The 17,891-nt window shown below is 57.7% G+C and overlaps 1 protein-coding gene across 3 annotated transcripts; it reads left to right on the top strand.

Annotated features, from left to right (window-relative positions):
* The first annotated feature begins 6,736 nt into the window (after window positions 1-6,736).
* XIRP1 (xin actin binding repeat containing 1) lies at window positions 6,737-15,999 on the top strand. 3 transcript variants are annotated; one of them, XM_034992392.1, is made up of 3 exons: window positions 6,737-6,866; window positions 9,774-13,146; window positions 13,574-13,659. In XM_034992392.1, the coding sequence occupies exons 2-3, from the start codon at window positions 9,778-9,780 to the stop codon at window positions 13,580-13,582; spliced, it is 3,378 nt and encodes a 1,125-aa protein (XP_034848283.1). In that variant the 5' UTR covers window positions 6,737-6,866; window positions 9,774-9,777; the 3' UTR covers window positions 13,583-13,659. The 3 variants fall into 3 exon arrangements, with proteins under 3 accessions (XP_034848283.1, XP_034848277.1, XP_034848271.1); XM_034992386.1 differs by having other exon boundaries at window positions 9,777-15,999; XM_034992380.1 differs by having other exon boundaries at window positions 9,774-15,999.
* Window positions 16,000-17,891: the final 1,892 nt, after the last annotated feature.

The raw sequence follows: 17,891 nt of genomic DNA, 5'->3' as shown, positions 1-17,891 counted from the left end.
GGCTTCGCTACAGTCCACCTTCTCCCACGTCTGTCCCTATGCCCACCCCTCCCCGCAGACCCCTGGCAGCCTGCATCCCCTCTGCACACGAATGGCTGCCGGGGCTCTGTCTCAGGTTCAGAGGTCCAAATCCCATTATCTGGCCCCTGCCTACCTCACCCTCATCTGGTTCCAAGTCAGCCTGTCATCCTCTCCGCCAGCCACCCTGCCCTCCGCCTCACTCCCAGTGCCCACCCATAGCCCCAGGCCGGACAGTGGGGGGCCACCTCTGAGGGCCCGTCTCCTCATGGCCGAGTACACTGAACAGTTTTCTGCCGGTCACCTCAGACAGTTCACCAGGCACTCAGGCACCTTGTAGCTCTTTTGCTTATGTTTTGTCTGTTCTACCTCCTGAGAATCCCACAGGCTCCGCCCCTCGTCCCCTCCTCTCTGCCTCCACCGAAATCTTCATCACTTGGAACCTGGGCTGCTGGGACCGGCTCTCATCACCTGTCCCCTGTGACCCAGATTGCCCCTGAAACACACCTTTCTCAATGGGGCCCAACTCCTTGCCTGGCACTCACAACGTGGCCCTGTGCCCAATGCCCGAGACCACCCTCCATTCTGTCACCCACCCTGCACTCAAGTCACACCATCTGCACCTGCGTCTGTGCCCACTTTCTTCCCTCTGCCCAGAAGCCCTTCACTCCTTGCCCATCCCCATTGTACAGACAGGGAAACTGAGGCTTGGAGAGCTGATACGGCCTGTCCAAGGTTAGAGAGCTGGTAAGTGTGGAGCTGGGGTTCCAGAGGAGGGCTTCTTCTTCTTTTTTTTTTAAGATTTTATTTATTTATTTGACAGAGAGAGAAACACAGCGAGAGAGGGAACACAAGCAGGGGCAGAGGGAGAGGGAGAAGCAGGCTTCCCGCTGAGCAGGGAGCCTGACACGGGGCTCGATCCCAGGACACTGGGATCATGACCTGAGCCGAAGGCAGACGCTTAACGACTGAGCCACCCAGGCGGCCCTGGAGGAGGGCTTCCTGAACTAACCCCTTCACTACTCCGCGGGGTTCCGTCTCTGCTGCAAACCTCCAGCCCCCCCAGGTGTGAAATGGGGGGGATGAAAGACTGGGTCCTTCCTGCTCTGACTTCCCCTGACCAGGATGATCTGAGGCTCTCTGGTGACCTGGGGGTGCTGAGCACAGCTGCCTAGGACCCCCTAGCCAACCGCACGGTGGGGAATGCTGAGGCCGAGCTCCGGGCTGCCTGGTCGCCTGTTACAAGTGGGCAGCCGTGGCTTCCTGCCCACCCTCCACTGCTCCGGTTTCCTCTATTCATTTTCTATTCCTGGGAGGCAGAATACCACAAACTTAGCAGCTTAAATGACCCCCTTTATTAGCTCACAGTTCTGTAGCTAATACAGAAGTCTGGCATGGCAGGGCCAGGCTCTCTGCTCAGGGAATCGTAAGGCTGGAACGAGGCTGAGCCTCAGCTGGAAACGGAAGAAAACTCCTCTTCCAAGCTCATGCCAGATGGTGACAGAATTCAGTTCCTGCCACCGTTAAGATAGAGGTCCCCATTTCCTGGCTCTCAGCCAGCAGCCTCTCTCAGTTCCTGAAGGCACCACATTGTTGCTCACACGATCCATCCATCTTCAAGTCAGGGAAGGTGAGTCAAATCCCCCCATGCCTGCAGTCTCAGTGACTTCCTCTTCTGCCACCAGCAGAAAGCTTTCCTCTTCTAAGAGCCTTCCCTGATCAGGTCAGGCCCATCCAGATAATCTCTTCATCTTAAAATCAGTTGACTTGGCACTTGAACCACACATGCAAAATCCCTTCACAGCAGTGCCTAGAGTAGGGTTTGATGAATCACCAGCGGACAGGAATCTTGGGGAACCACCTTTAGAATTCCGCCAACTATATCCTGTGAAGACCTGCTCAAATGAATCTGGACTCAGCAGTGCGGGGGGAGCAGAAATGGATAAAACTTGACCCCATGACCTCCGGGACTCCTGTTATCAACCCATCTCCCTCCACCCTGGGCTCAGTCAGATTTTCCCACTTCCCTGCCTATACTTAGGCCATATCTTCCACCTAAATGTTGTTCCCTACTAACTTCGTCAGCTCAGGCCGCCAGAACAAAATACCACAGACAGAGTGGCTGAAACAACAGAAATCAATTTTCGCACAGTTCTGGAGGCTGGAAGTCTAAGATCAAGGTGCTGGCCGGTTTGGTTTCTCCTGAAGCCTCTCTCCCTGGGTCCTCACATGGCCTTTCGTCCGTGCACACACATCCCTGGTGTCTCTTTCTCTTCTTCTAAAGGACATCAGTCCTATTCAGTTAGGACCCTACCCTCTTGGTCTCATTTTGCCTTAATTACTTCTTTAAAGGCCCTCTCTCCAAATACAGTTACATTCTGAGGTCTGGGACTTAAGGCTTCAACATATGAATTTGAGAGGGATACAATTCAGCACCTAATACCCACCATCTCTTCTCATCAAGTGCCTCCTCATCTGGGGGACTCAGCTCACAGGCTACCTCCTCCATGAAACCACCCTGGGGGCCCCCACTTGGAGTTTGCTTCTCCCTCCCTGGGCCCCTCAATGCCAAACTGGTACCTCTGTTCTCACCAGGTCCATTTCCCACTGAACTGTGGGCTCCCAGGATGGGCTCTGCAGCTAGGATCTGGGTCCCAGCAGGGCATCGTATGTACTGGGGAAGGAAGGGAGGAGGGGAATTCACCAGCAAGATGCTAACAGGATCAAAAGGCAGGGCCCCTGTCCCAGGAAGCTGCCAACTGCACCCCTCCCTGGCCACAAGTGCTCTGGGGTCCCCGGAATGTGTGCAGGACTGACAACAATTCTCCAAGCCCAAGGATTAAGGGGCAGCCGCCTCCAGGCTTCCTGGTGTTCTATCAGGCAGGGCCGGGCATCTTGGCTGTGGCCATGTCCTTAGTGGGACCCAGGTCGGTCTCATCCCCATCACATCCCTGCTCACAAAGCATCCCCGGGAGCTAGACCTCCCTGACCTCACGGGCAGGAAACCTGAGTTCTAGTCCTTGCTGAGCCTGTCACTCACACGTCGACCTAACTTCTCCAAGCCTTCGTTTCCTCACCTGTAAAATGGGCACAAACATACTGGTCCCCGCCCCCCCCGTACCTCCCTCACTCCACTTCAGGGGACAGTCCCTGTATAGACTCACAGATTCCCACCTCAAACCCTGTATCTCTCTGTCCGAGGGGCAGGCCGGAAGGATAGGAGAGCCGGTGCTTCCATCCGGGTGGGGCTGAGGAGGGGTGGGTGAACACCCCAGCTTCCTTGCCCTGGTGACATACATTCTGCACCAGCTCTCAGAGGCTCCCCAGTGGGATCAAGCCCCAGCTGTCCACAGTAGTAACCTGCTTTCCTCCGCCCCCAACTCACTTTACTCCTTCACCACATTCCTCCCCTCCCAATGAAGTCACGTGCTCCCAAATGCTCCTCTCGGGGGGTTGGGGGGCAGGGGCCACTCTTGGGAGATCCCGAGCTAGGGAGCTAGGACGCTAGGGTGCAGAGAACTGAAAGACATTCAGAGGTCATCTAAATAGGAAGAGACAGGCTGCCGATTTGATCCCAGCAGTCTGACGCCAGATCCCACACTCTACCGTCTCTCACGTGGCAGCCACATTCCCCTGGCAGGAGGGTGGAGACTCTCCCCTCTAGTGTGCCCACCCTCGGAGCTGCCCCCGGAGCAGAAAATCCCTATTCCGAGTTCAGATGGTTTCACCAAGAGGCTGAGCAGACCTGTGTCTCCCGCGGGCCTGGAACAGACCCATCCTGGCTGCTCAGAGCGGTCCCTTGGCACCGATGACTGCTTCCCAGCCAGAGGGAAGCCAGGACTGCCAGCCAGTGCCTTGAAGGGCACTTGTTTTCAGACCGAGAGGACACACTGGGATCTGGGACCTGGAGAAGCTGGGGGTGGCAGGGATCCAGGAAGAACTTAATGAGCTTTCTCATTTATTGGGCTTGTAGTATGCCAGGCCCTGCTCTAGATGCACCGTGTTTGTGTGTGTGTGTGTGTGTGTGTGTGTGTGTGTGTGTGAGAGAGAGAGAGAGAGAGAGAGAGAGAGAGAAAGAGATGTATATTCACAGCAACCCTTTGAAGTATACACAATTATTATCCCCATCTTATAGATGAGGAAACTGAGGAACAGAAGGGGTCAGGAACTTGCCAAGGTCAGACAGCTAGTGAGTGTCACAGGTAGGATTCACACTCGGGCAGCCTGGCCCCTAATCATCCCTGGACCCTGTCTCTCCTGAAGCTTCCGATGAGTCTGCCACCAGCTACTGACTCTGAGCTCTGCCATCGCGTGCCGGCTCTGCAGGGAGACTATGAACTCTGCCCAATGCCCAGCTTTGGCGGAGCCCCACATGGAGGGAGGGGCTGCCGGGGAAGGCGCCCTCAAGACTGAGGAGCAGTGGGGCTCCAGAAGGACGGACTGGCGTCCCTGGAAACCACCACCCCTCCCCCAAGGCCCCTCTGCCTTTTGACAAAGACCGATTAATCAGCACAGCCATTCAACCTCAGTGTATTTGTTTATTCCCAGCCTCATTCCCAAGATGATTTGAGGGAGCTGAAAAAGAGAGATGTGCAAATGTCTCCACCAAAGATACTCTGATAGGGGCGCCTGGGTGGCTCGGTACGTTAAGTGTCTGCCTTCTGCTCAGGTCATGATCCTGCATCGGGCTCCCTGCTCGGCGGGAAGCCTGCTTCTCCCTCTCCCACTCCCCCTGCTTGTGTTCCCTCTCTTGCTGTGTCTCTCTCTGTCAAATAAATAAATAAATTCTTTAAAAAAAAAAAAGTGTCTGTCTTCGGCTCAGGTCATGATCTCGGGGTCCTGGGGTTGAGCGCTGAGCAGGGAGTCTGCTTGTCCCTCTCCCTCTCCCTCTGCCCCTCACCCCGCTCGTGCTTTCTCTCTCTGTCAAATAAATTGTCTTTTTTTAAAAAGATACTCTGATAAATCACGCCTCTATGGCCTTGTAATTGACACTTTCATGATGTGGCACTGTTGGATCATTACACATAGGATGACTAACCCATTCTGGTTTTCTTCGAGTTTTCCAGCTTTAAAACTGAAAGTCCTTTATTCTGGGACCCCCTCGGAGACAGGCAGCAGTTGGTCACCCTCATTACACAGGAAGCAGCCCGCAAAGCCTACTTGCTAGACTAGGGATGTAGCTCTGAGCTTCCTGACAGCCAAGGCAGAGAGGGAAACACCCTCTGTTAGGAGATTTTCAGTGTTGATACCCATAGCAGGGCAACAGAACTTTTCACAGGGATGTGTCCAGCATGGTAGTTACTAGGCACACATCTCTACGGAGCACTCAAAATGTGGCTAGTGTGATGGAGGAACTGAATTTTTAATTTTAATTCACTTCACTCAATTTAAATGTAAATAAGCACCTGTGGTTAGTAGTGACTATATTGAAAAGGAGAGTTGTATTAGATAAGAACAAAGCAGATGATCAGGAAAAGCCTGGGGAGCAGGCAGGGGGATGGAAAAGGACAGGGGAAGCCGAAAGCGGGAGTGGATGCAAGAGAAGGGGTCCCCAGATGTCCCTCTCTCTGGCCTCATGTTAGTGCAGCATGACTCACCCTGACTCGGTAGAAAAAGCGAGCAGTGCCTGGTATCCCCACCTGGCACCAGAGGGCATCCCGCGTGTCAGAAGGAGACCCTGTGCTGCCAGGTAACAGAAGGCACCTGCATGGCCTTAGACCCAGCACCTGGGCAAAATGCCTCCTTCCTGAGTGCTCTGGGAGGTCCCCTGATGCCCCTCACCCTTCCTGGTTGGAACGCCAGGATCTCTGGACACTGCTAAGTACCTTGAGTTCTGGGAAGCAAAGAACGGGGAGGCATGACCCCCCCCCAACCCCGCAGTCGTCTGTGACTGGGAAGCTGATGACTCCAGGGTCAGAAATAACCCCACAGTCAGCTCGCCGCGTGCCATCTCTCCCTTCCCCCCATTCCCAGAAAGTCTGGGCCCTGAGTCAGAGGGAAGAGTCCCAAAGTAAACAAGGACCCAGATCATCTGCTACGAAAACCACAGAACCATTCTGTGGAATTCTTTGATAAGTCAGGGACCTAGTGAAGAGTTGAGGCCTGGAAATTCAGATGTCTTTTCCCCAATGCAGTTGCACTCCAGACTGTGTAGCCCGGTGTCATGGGGCATGAAGAAGGACAAGAGAGGGGAAATCCTTAGCGCAGAGGGGATGGGGGAGAAGGAGAGCTGGGCTTACCCTCAGAAGTGTCCAGGCCAGGAGCAGAGGAGAGGACCCAGGCCTGCCCTCAGGGGTGGGGGGGGCCTCCAATCCGCTGGCACAGTGAACACACACATCAGGAATAGCCAGAGACCAGTCCAGAGCAGAGAGGGGTCACATGGGATAAGGGGGCAGGGCCGTCCAGGTGTCAGATGCCCCTCTTGATTCATTCCCCCAAAATAGGTCTGGGACACCTTCACCCCACACCACGGCTGAGTCACTGACCCCAATCCTGAGATGAGACTTGAATGAATGAAGTGGTCCCTACTCCTCTTCCCTCACAGCAGCAAGGACATGTAACTGATTCCCCGGGATGGAAGGGGGACTTCCACAAGCCCTAAAAATAACTGAGCCACTTCATACTCTGAACTCAGCCTCCCCCCCGCCCCCACCTGGCCCACCCCTAGCCAGCGAGATAAAAGCAGCTGCTAGGCTGGCAGAGGACAGAGACCCGAGCCAGGGCAGTGAGAAGGCGCCTAACGAGGCCAGTGGAGCAGGACCGGTCCTGAACAAGAAGCCGGAAAGACAGGCCATTAGCTCACACCTGCCACAGACCTGAGCACCCCCTCAGCCAAGTGGGACCTTCTGGTGAGTGACCTCTCATCTTTCCATGGCAGGCTGGTTCTCTGCACCGGGGTCCCCTGTGGGCAATGTGGGACAGCTCTCAGGGGAGCGTAGGACAGGGTTAGCTCTGGGTGGAGGAAGGAGGTTGCAACTGGATGTAGGTGGGGGGCAGGGGGTCCCTGATATAAAAGTTCCATGAGGAAGTTAAAGGAGCATTAGCATGGGCCCCATGGGAGCTCTCAGAGTGGCTGCCACAGGCCTGAGTCCCACACAAGAGTCAGGTTCTTACCAGTCTGGCATAATTCAGAAAGGCTTTCAGGAGAAGGTGGCCTGGAACTGCTGTTTTTGAAATACAGGTACAGAGCTCCTCAGGTTTCAGGGTTTCTTCTCAAAGAAGCCCTAGGCAGGCCCAGTGTCCGGAAGAAAGAGGGACACAAGAGAGGTCGGAGGACACAGGGGCTAGAGGGTAAGACATAGGCCCGACTCTGCATTGCTAGGACAAACCCCATGCCCAGCTGTTGTGGGCAAAAGTCTTGGCATATCTGGCACCAGGAATATCTCCCCAGGGCTGGCCTGAGCCCAGCTCCCCATATATCATGGCCTAGGACCTGGAGTAGAAGGCAGATTTTGCCCCAGGCCATGGTCTTGCCCAGTGGGAAAACCCTTGGGGCAAATCTGGGGACACGAGGTGGGGAGACCAGAACTCAATCTGCCCAGATGTAGAGACCTGTGGAGGCAGAGCCAAGGAGAAGCAGACCTGGAGGCAAAGGTGGGGTCACCTTGAGAGGCTGGCTCAGCCCTGGGAGGCCAAGCTCTGGCACACTTCTTTGGGTTCAGGCCTGACCCTAAGTCTGGTGGTCCCAGTTCCGATTCCACCCACACCCCACCCCTGTCCCTGCCCTTTAGAAATTAAGCCCCAGGAGTTTCAGGCCAGGCAGGGGCAAGGGTGGGAGGGCCAGGGTTCAGAAAACCTGCTTCAGGTCTTGCTACTACCTTACAGAGCCCCCCAGAACAGCTCCTTCCCTGTCTTTGGGCTTCCGTTTCCCTGTCTAAACAATGGGGGGTTAGGTTCCTTGACCTCTGAGGGTCCATAGTTCTGACATCCCTGGATTCCATGATGCTAACAATTTGTAACCACAGCAGGGATTCTGGAGATTCCTGGGGTCAGTGGTCGGGTGGAGCTGGTGGTCCATACATGCCATCTGCTCAGGCCACGTGGTCGTGACAGGACAGGGAGGCCTGGTTTGCCTTTGTTCCCATCAGAACTCAGAGATAACAGGAACCACCCAGAGCGTGTGAGGAGACTCGGGCTGCAGGTTTCAGAGTTTTCCCCACATCAGGGCTCTGATGTCTGGTGGCCAGACTGGGATGGCTCTCTCAGAAGGGGGTTGGCAAACAGGTCTCAGTTCCCCCCACTTCTTAAGTAGCCATGAGGAGGAAGTCCTGCCCCCCACCTGCTGCCTGTGTCCCTTAACCTCTCCCCACCGCCAGGCCCCAGCGCTGGTCATCCTGCAGGCCAGGCGCCTGACACTAGCTCGGGAGGAAGGGGGCAGGATCAGGGAGCCCAGGACAGAGAGGGAGATAAGGTGAGTGAAGGAGCCCAGGGTCCCAGTGGCTGAGCCTGGGCCTCCCTTCTGAGCCCAGGGCTGCTGGGCCCAGGCCAGGACCTCAGCTATATTTAGCATGAGTGTGGAGCAGAGCAATGGGTCAGGGGCAGCGAGGGGGGACATGCTTCCCATTCCTTCCCTACTGGCCTCTGGGGACTGTCAGTACACCTGTCACAAGACAGATAAGACACAGAGAGGACTGAGACCAGAGAAGGGCTTGAGGGGTGGGAGGCCACGGTGGGGGGTGCGGGGGAGCTGGGGTGAAGCAGTGCCTTGATGGAAGCTGACTGACATGAAGAGGGAGAAAGAGGAGACGTTCAGGAGTTTGGGGCTGGTGCCCTACAGTTGGGGAAGAGTCTCTATGAGCCAGGGCAAGGAGGTCTCTGCAGTAAAGCCCTCTGTGCACTGCCTTCCCTCCCTGTGGGTGTCTCCCTCCCACTCTGCTCCGGGCGGCTGCTGGGGAACTGAGGGGCACCACAGCCAGTAAGAAAGCTTCACGCCCCTTCCCTCTTATTTCTTGGGAACAGGGCCCCCAAATAGGGTCTAGGCACTGCCTGCCGCTCATTCACCAAGATCTGACTCTTTCTATGCCTCGGTTTCCTTGTCTTTAATTGGGAGTGACTGGACAGAAGGCCCTTGACATCCCCCTGGCTCCCACCTTCTGAGTCTTGGGGTATGGCACAGAAAAACCCTACCTGGGATTCAGAAGCTGGCTCTGCGGAGCCGTGAGGTAGCTGGTGAACAACTGCCCCTCACAGAGCCTCAGCTGCAGCCTCTGCTGCAGCCCCTGCTAAACCTCCCCAGGGCCCGAAGGGCTGGAGGGCGGGCAAAGTGGCAAGTGCGCCCTCTGGTGTTGTGAAAGGGAATTTCTTCTCTGTGGGCAGTAGCCCCCAGTTTAGGGGCCCGCCTCTCCCCAACTGGAACCCCATCAGTCAAGATTCACCTGGGAGTTCACGAGGGGAAAATCGACTTGGGTAAAGGAAGGCGAGGATGGAACATGTCCAGTTTGCCTATTGGAGGTTTCAGCATCCCATGTAGGGCTAAAGGACAGGGTTTCGTGGCCAGCAGTGCCCTGCCTGCTCCCTAGCAACCCAGGTAATTCTGGGGAAGCAGGACCCACCTCGATGGATGGCTCCATATGCCCTAAGTTCAAGACTTGTCACATGGCAACCGTGCAGGTGGCCGAGTGATACCCAGGTGAGGTCTGGAGAGGGAGGGATTCTCTAAGCCAGGTCACCGTGGGCCTACTCTGTCCCCAGACCCTGCCCGCTCTCATTTCTCCCAGCCACCAGCCCCATCCTCATCTCTGCCCCCTTCTCCTCAGAAGGATGGCCAAAGCCCGGACGCAGGCAGCCCCCATGCCGACCATTCCGATGGCCACTGCCGAGGACCCGCCCCTCCCTCCAGCCCCAGCCCTGGAGGATCTGCCACCGCCACCGCCCAAGGAGGCCTTCTCCAAGTTCCACCAGCAGAGACAAGCCAGCGAGCTCCGCCGCCTCTACAGACATATCCACCCAGAGCTCCGCAAGAATCTGGCCGAGGCCGTGGCTGAAGACCTGGCTGACGTCCTGGATTCTGAGGAGCCCACTGACGGTGACGTCCAGTGCATGCGCTGGATCTTTGAGAACTGGCGGCTAGATGCCATTGGGGACCGTGAGAGGCCGCCTGCCAGGGAGCCCGTGTCCGGCGGCGATGTCCAGGCTACCTCCCGCAAGTTTGAGGAAGGCTCCTTTGCCAACAACACAGACCAGGAGCCAGCCGGACCTCCGCCACCCGGAGGGGACGTTCGTGCAGCCCGCCGGCTGTTTGAGACAAAGCCGCTGGATGAGCTGACTGGCCAGGCCGAGGCACCGGAGGCCACGGCCAGGGAGCCTGAGGCCAGCGGGGATGTCCAGGGTACCAGGATGCTCTTTGAGACGCGGCCGCTGGACCGCCTGGGCTCCCGCCCCTCCATCCAGGAGCAGAGCCCCTTGGAGCTGCGCTCAGAGATCCAGGAGCTGAAGGGCGATGTGAAGAAGACAGTGAAGCTGTTCCAAACGGAGCCACTGTGTGCCATCCAGGATGCAGAGGGTGCCATCCATGAGGTCAAGGCCGCATGCCGGGAGGAAATCCAAAGCAACGCAGTGAGGTCTGCCCGCTGGCTCTTTGAAACCCAACCTCTGGATGCCATCAACAGGGACCCCAGCCAGGTGCGGGTAATCCGGGGGATCTCCCTGGAGGAGGGGGCCCAGCCCGACGTCAGTGCGACTCGCTGGATCTTTGAGACACAGCCGCTGGACGCCATTCGGGAGATCTTGGTGGATGAGAAAGACTTCCAGCCATCCCCAGACCTTATCCCTCCTGGTCCAGATGTTCAACAGCAGCGGCACTTGTTTGAGACCCGAGCACTAGACACCCTCAAGGGGGAAGAGGAGTCTGGAGCAGGGCACCCACCCAAAGAGGAAGTAGTCCCTGGCGATGTCCGCTCTACCCTGTGGCTATTTGAGATGAAGCCCCTGGATACTCCTAGAGACAAGGTCCAAGTGGGCCACCTGCAGCGAGTGGGTCCCCGGGAGCGTGAGGGGCTCATGTCTGAGCATCTCCCCAGTGATGGCTCCTTCGCACTGTCCCACTCTCAGAGTGCCCCCCAGAGGGATGGGGTGAAGGGGGACGTGAAGGCCTTCAAGAACCTTTTCGAGACCCTTCCCCTGGACAGCATTGGGCAGGGTGAGCCTTCGGCCCATAGGAGTGTGCACAGAGCAGAAGGAATTGATTCTCCTGGGCAGTCCCAGGACCTAGGGTCCCCAGTGTATGCCATGCAGGATGGCAAAGGCCACCTCCATGCCCTGACCTCTGTCAGCAGAGAGCAGATAGTTGGAGGTGACGTGCAGGGCTACCGGTGGATGTTTGAGACACAGCCCCTGGATCAACTGGGCCGAAGCCCCAGTACGGTGGACGTGGTACGGGGCATCACCCGGCAGGAAGTGGTGGCCGGAGACGTCGGCACTGCCCGGTGGCTCTTTGAGACCCAGCCCCTGGAGGTGATCCACCAGCGGGAACGGCAAGAACGGCAGGAAGAAGAAGGAAAGAGTCAGGCAGATTCCCAGCCTGAGGCACTCCCGAAAGGTGACGTGCAGACCATCCGGTGGTTGTTTGAGACATGCCCAATGAGTGAGCTGGCCGAGAAGCAGGGGTCAGGGGTCACAGATCCCGCAGCTAAGGCCGAGGCACGGTCCTGCACCTGGATGTTTGCGCCCCAACCCGCAGACAGGCCGGAAGGCTCCAGGGAGCAGCACCTGCAAGTCAGCCAGATCCAGACTGGGGAAAGACAGACAGACGGACATGTCTTCGAAACGGAGCCTCTGCAGGCCTCAGGCCGTCGCTGCGGAAGAGACCCTGTGCGATACTGCAGCCGAGTGGAGATCCCTTCAGGGCAGGTGTCTCGGCAGAAGGAGGTTTTCCAGGCCCTGGAAGCAGGCAAGAGGGAAGACCAGGGGTCCAGGGTACTCCCCGAGCCCATCTCTGTGGGCTCTGTGCACAAGTTCACCTGGCTCTTTGAGAACTGCCCCATGGGCTCCCTGGCAGCTGAGAGCATCCGAGGGGGCAACCTCCAGGAAGAGCAGCCCGTGGGCCCCTCAGGCAACAGGGTGCCGGAGAGGCAGGAGACCGCAGCGGAGGGGACCCTGCGGACTCTGCACACTATGCCCGGCCTCCTGCACCACGGAGGCATCCTCATGGAGGCCCGAGGGCCGGGAGAGCTCTGCCTTGCCAAGTATGTGCTCCCAGACCCGGGGCAGGGGGGACCCCGCATCCAGAAGGAGGAGTTGGTGTCTGGCGAGCTTCCCAGGATTGTCCGCCAAGTGCTGCGCCGGCCAGATGTGGACCAGCAGGGGCTGCTGGTTCAGGAGGACCCAGTGGGCCAGCTCCTCCTTAAGCCGCTGAGGCTGCCAGCCCCAGGCAGCAGTAGGCACGTGGAAGACTTGGACCCTGAGTTCCAACAGTTGCTGGCTTGTGGCCTGGGGACCTCAGTAGCAGGGACTGGGCTGGTGATGCAGGAGACAGAGCAGGGTCTGGTCTCGCTGACCGCCTACTCCCTGCAGCCCCGGCTGACCAGCAGGGCCCCTGAGAGGGGCAGTGTGCAGCTGCTAGCCAGCTGCATCGACAAAGGTGACCTGAGGGGCCTGCAGAGTCTGCGGTGGGAGCCACCAGCTGATCCAAGCCCAGTGCCAGCCAGGGAGGGGGCCCAGAAGCTGCCCCCAATGGAGAACATCATCCAAGTTCCCCCACTGGACCCCAGCATGGGGATGGGGCACCTGAGAGGTCCGGGGGGCACCCCCCACCTCCCACAGCCCATTGGAAAGGCAGTGCCTCTGGCTGGGGAAGAAAAGCAGGAAGATAGTCGCGCTGGGCAGAAAGGGATAGCAGCTTTGGGAAAGTCCGAAGGAACCACGACGAAACCCCCAGGGCCTGGGGCCCCAGACCTCCAGGCTGCCATGCAAAATCTGTGGACGGCAACTGCTGAGGCCCAAAGCCTGGGCCAGCAAGTTCTGAATAAGCACAAGCAAGCCTCTACCCCTGGAGCCACCTCGGCGCCCCTAGAGCCACCTCGGCGCCCTGATGGTCCTCTGCAAGCATCAGCCGTGGTCACCTTGGCTGCCCAGAGCAACACTAGGCCTACGGCTGGAGGTGACCCCAGGATCCCAGCACCCCCCAGAAAGGTTAGTGGGGAACAGAAGGCACTGCCCAGAGGGCTGCCTGAGGGGTGGGTGGCTACTCAGGATGGCATCTACACTGCTCACCCCATGAGGAACTCTGAGCCACCTGGGGCTGTCCAGCCTTCTGAAAGAGAGCCCCCACAGCAGGGCAGGGACACTGCCCTCTCGGCCCAGGCCCGCAGCCCACTCCAGGAAGGCCCGGGTCAGAGTCTGAGGCCCAGGTGGGAGGAGCCTGGGGGCTGCACACAGATGGCCTGGGGACCTCCAGAGAAGGCAAAGGCAAGAGTCGGCCCAGGAGGCCTCCAAGCCACAGAGACCACCCTGAAGGGTGCCTCTTCAGCCCACCACACTCTGGCCTCTGAGCCTCGGCCTGCAGGTGCTCGTCTGCACTCCCATAATGCCTCTGTTCCTCCTCCTCCTCTTCTCCCAGCTGCTGTGACAGGACCGGACTTCCCAGCCCAAGCCCGCCATGGTAAGGACTCTATCCGGCAGGACTCCGAGCCCCTGCAGGGTGCCCTTCTCCACTCCCACAGCAGCCCTGCCAGCCAGAGAACCCCTGGGGAGTCACAGACAAGGACCCCAAAACTGGAGCCCAAAATGCCCCCAAGGAAGAAGCCTCAGCTGCCTCCCAAACCTGCATACCTAAGCCAGATCCCCCCTCCTCAGAGGCTGCGCACACCCTCAGTTCTATCTCCCCAGTCCTCCAAAGAAGCAGGACAAGGAGAACACAAGCCAGGTGAGAGAGATGCAGCCACCCTTCGGTCAGCCAACGTCCCCACCACAGCAGGCCAGAGATGTGTCTCTCTGGCTGGATGCCCCCGTGAACAGAGCCAGGCCAGCCCCCAACGTGGGCCCAGGACCAGGGCTTCCGGACTCACCAAGAGCCAAGCTGTAGGCAGCAATGCCCAGAGCCCTGAGCCCCCCAAGCTCTCAGCTCTCAGCAGTCACCCCACCTCGCCACAGCAGGCTCCCAGTCCCCCAGGAGAGGGGCCTATGGCAGGTTCCCAGCAAGGGGCCCCTGAGAGCACTGAGATTCTGCAGGGAAGCCAGCAAGAACTCCAGGGCCTCCTGAGCCAGGTGCAAGCCCTAGAGAAGGAGGCTGCAAGCAGTGTGGACGTGAAGGCGCTGAGGAGGCTCTTCGAAACTGTGCCCCAGCTGGGAGTGGCCCCTCAGACTCCTGCTGCCCCCCACAAACCTGACGTGTCAGTGGTGCAGGCCTTCGGGGAGCTGACAAAGGTCAGCACAGAGGTGGCCCGGCTGAGGGAACAGACTCTGGCCAGGCTGCTGGACATTGAGGAGGCTGTGCACAAGGCTCTCAGCTCCATGTCCAGCCTCCAGCCTGAGACCAACACCAGGGGCCATGCCCAAGGACCGCCGCAGGCCCACGGTGCCTGCAAGATCAGTGACACGGACAGAAGTAAAGCCAGACCTAACTGCTCGGGCCAGGAGGTCAGAGGGCAAACTGCAGTCAAGAACCAAACCCAAGCTGCAAGCCATTCTGAGGTCCAGAGTCAGGCCAAGGTCAGAAATCACACAGAGGCCAGGGGTCAAGCAGCCTCAGTCGTCCCTTCCACCAGGAGGCCAGAGACATTGAAAAAGAACCCAGGCCTCCCTGGAGTCTTGCCTTCCAGCAGAGATCCAGCTTGCTCCCCAACATTCAGCTCCATTGAGTCAGCCACAGGGAAGCTTCCAGAGGCTCCCAGCCCCAGGGGTGTCCTTGATGTCTCAGTGAAAAACACTCACCCGGCACAGGATGTGGGCCAGGCCCGGCTCCACCAGAAAGGGCTCCTGGACAAGGCTGGAAAGAAGGAGGTCACCAAGTGCTCTGGGCAGCCCAAGCCTGTCCCTGCCTCAGCCAGCAGCCCCCTGCCCACTGGGCAGCAGAAGAGTGTTCTGGAGCTGCAGACTGGACCTGGTGGCTCCCAGTGCTATGGAGCCATGAGAACAGTTACCCAGCAATGTGAAGGGGTGGACCCGTGCAGGAACCTGGTCCTCTCATCCCCCACCGTGGTCACCGAGCAGGCAGAGCTGTCCAGGGGCCCAGGCCCCCACCTCGAGCGCCATGATTCCCCCTTGCTCCGGCAGTTCCTGCGCAGCCCCGCCAGGCTCGGCGGGGGCCTGGCAGAAGCCGGAATGACGCAGGCCCCCTGTGGCCACTCCCAGCCCGAGGCCCAGTGAGCCCCTCCACTTCCACCACAGCCTCCCACCAGCACTGCACTGCGGCGTTGCCCTCCAGGGCCCAAGGACCGAGGTGGGCGCGGACCTCCTGCACTCATGAGGCAAGGACCAAGAAGAAAAGGCATCTTCCAGGAACGTATGGGCAGTTTCCCTTTCCTCAGTTCCATCAGTAGGCCCAGCCCTTGCAAAAGGCGGGGAAGACAGGTTGGGAACAGGCCCGCCAAGTAGCGCGGGCATGGGAGAAGCACTTGTGGAGGATGGAATATGCACAGACACGTGCTCCTCACACAGGCCTAGCCCACAGACTGGCCCTAAGAGGGAGCCCCCTTAGGATCAGAGGGACCCTCCCTCTCAGCCTTTGTTTCTTTTATTATGAGTCAAAATGTTCTCAGCCAATGGCTCCTTAACTCTGGGAGAGGACAGGGCCAACTGGACAGCAGGATTGGTCTCTGTTCGGGATTGGTCTGAGGGCTCTGGAAGGGCCCTGCTGCAGTCCCTTCGTCACTATCCCCATCGCTCAGCGGGTCATCCTGACAGCCCAAAGGTCACGCGGAAAAGCTCAGCAATCGGCACATGTCCCTAAAGCCAAAGATACCGCCTCTCCACCCCCACTGCCCTTCACTCTGCACCCCAAATGGAAAGGATACAGTCTGAATAAACCCAAGTTTTATTCTGTCACCTGTGTGTGTCGGACAGTTTGCGCATCTGTTCTAGAATCTGGGTTCCCACTGTGGGAGAGAAAAGAGCCACAACCTCCGGATGCCCCATTTTCCTGTCAATAGCAGTGTTGGAAAGCTCTGAAAAGCCACCCCTTCTTCTACCATTGTGGCCGGGAAACAAAGAGGCCCCACACAAACCCCCCCGCCGGTTCTCCTTGCTCCCCTCCCCCCCCTTCCCCAGCCCATACATACACTGCTGCCCCTCTACCTCTGGTCTCCCCTCCTGGATGTTCTTGGACATCACCATGGAGTGGAATCTGACCAGAATCCTGCTCCAGAGTGGGAGAGTAGCCCAGTCAGGCCTGGGAAGGAGGGAGGGTCACACCCCAGGAGAACTCCAGTAGCCAAGACGGCTGGGCCCTCTCCCCTGCTCAGGCCAGGTGCTGCGTGCAGAGCGGGGGCTCCTGGGAAGGGGAGTGCATGGAGTTTGGCCCGGAAGGCCAGAATGATTCAGTGCAGGGCTCTTTCAAAAAACACTGAGTCCCTGCTGCATGCCAGGCCTATTCTAGGCATAAGGGACACAGAGGTGAGGTCTTATGGGGTCACACTCTCAGGGAACTGACCTTCTAGAATGAGGAGACAGACCATGAGTAGCAGGAAAAACCAGATGAGGAATAAGGGTAATGCACTTGACCAGGCCACTCTTCCACTCTAGGGGAAGAGTTAACATACGGTGATGTGACAATGACAGGTGATTGCCTTAGAGGACACGGCCAAGGCAAACCTCTCCAAGGGAAAAACCTCACCTGAGATCTGAGTTAACAAAGAGCCAGTTGCGTGAAAATCAAGGGGCGGCGGCACATGCTAGGCAGAGAGAAGAGCACATGCAAAAATCCAGAGATGGGAATGAGTGTAGTTCCTTAATGTCCTGGACACCCCTCCGTCTACCTCCCCCCATGTCCTCTCCCCCACAACGTTATGTGGGAGCTTGTCCACACTTGTTTTCGTTGAACAGGTAGGCTCCTAGCCTACCACCAGCCCCGGAATCAGCCTTCTACATGTCACGTCACAGCCCCCTCATTGCCTGCTCTTCTCACACGGTGAGCTCCCCTGGGGCAGCTGGGCTCTGAACTGAAAGAGCCAGAACCCTGTGGAACACCGTGGAACCTTGTGGAAGAACCCTGGGCTCTGAACTGGAAAGAGCCAGAACCCTGTGGAAGACAGTGGTGTGTGGGAGCAATTAAGATACCAAATCTACCCACTTGGGGCTAATATCTACATCTCTCTGGGCCCCTGGCCACATGTCCCCCTCCCCTGCCCTCTATGGGCTCTCACTTGATTACGGGGGCCCAGCAGCTTACAGCATGACTGTTCTCATTGTTCTCATCTGTACAGTGGGCACGATTACAGTACCTACTCTCATGAAGATTAAGCAAATTATGTGCAGAGTGCTTGGAGCTATATGCCTAGCTTCTGGAACTCCAACATGTTTATTTTTTAGTATTATTGGTAGCCATTAGTTTTAGTATGTTTCTCACCTCCAGGTGGAGTTCCTGTCTCGTTCATCTCAGTACCACTGGTGCTTATCAAGAGTGCCTAGAAGGCACTCCGTAAATGTCAAATAAATGAAGGCGCAGATGAACGAAATGATTACGTGAATTCAGTGATTCATCCGACTAACATTTATTGAGCACCGACTTCCTGCCAGGTTCCATTCACGATGCTGAGGATAGAGATGAACAAGGCAGAATTTATCCCTGACTTCACGGAACTGGGGTTTAAAGAGGGAAGACAATGTATTATAAGCAGATAACTGTGAAGGAAATAAAAACGAGGTCAGTCCACGAGAAGTGGATTGGCTGTTACTTTAGCTTGGGTGGTCAAGGGAAAGCATCTCCGTGGAGATAACCT

Source organism: Mirounga leonina, unplaced genomic scaffold (genome assembly GCF_011800145.1).
Source record: "Mirounga leonina isolate KUSES-001 unplaced genomic scaffold, KU_Mleo_1.0 Mir_115, whole genome shotgun sequence".
Lineage (NCBI taxonomy): Eukaryota > Metazoa > Chordata > Mammalia > Carnivora > Phocidae > Mirounga > Mirounga leonina.
This window is presented reverse-complemented; position numbering and strand designations above follow the sequence as displayed.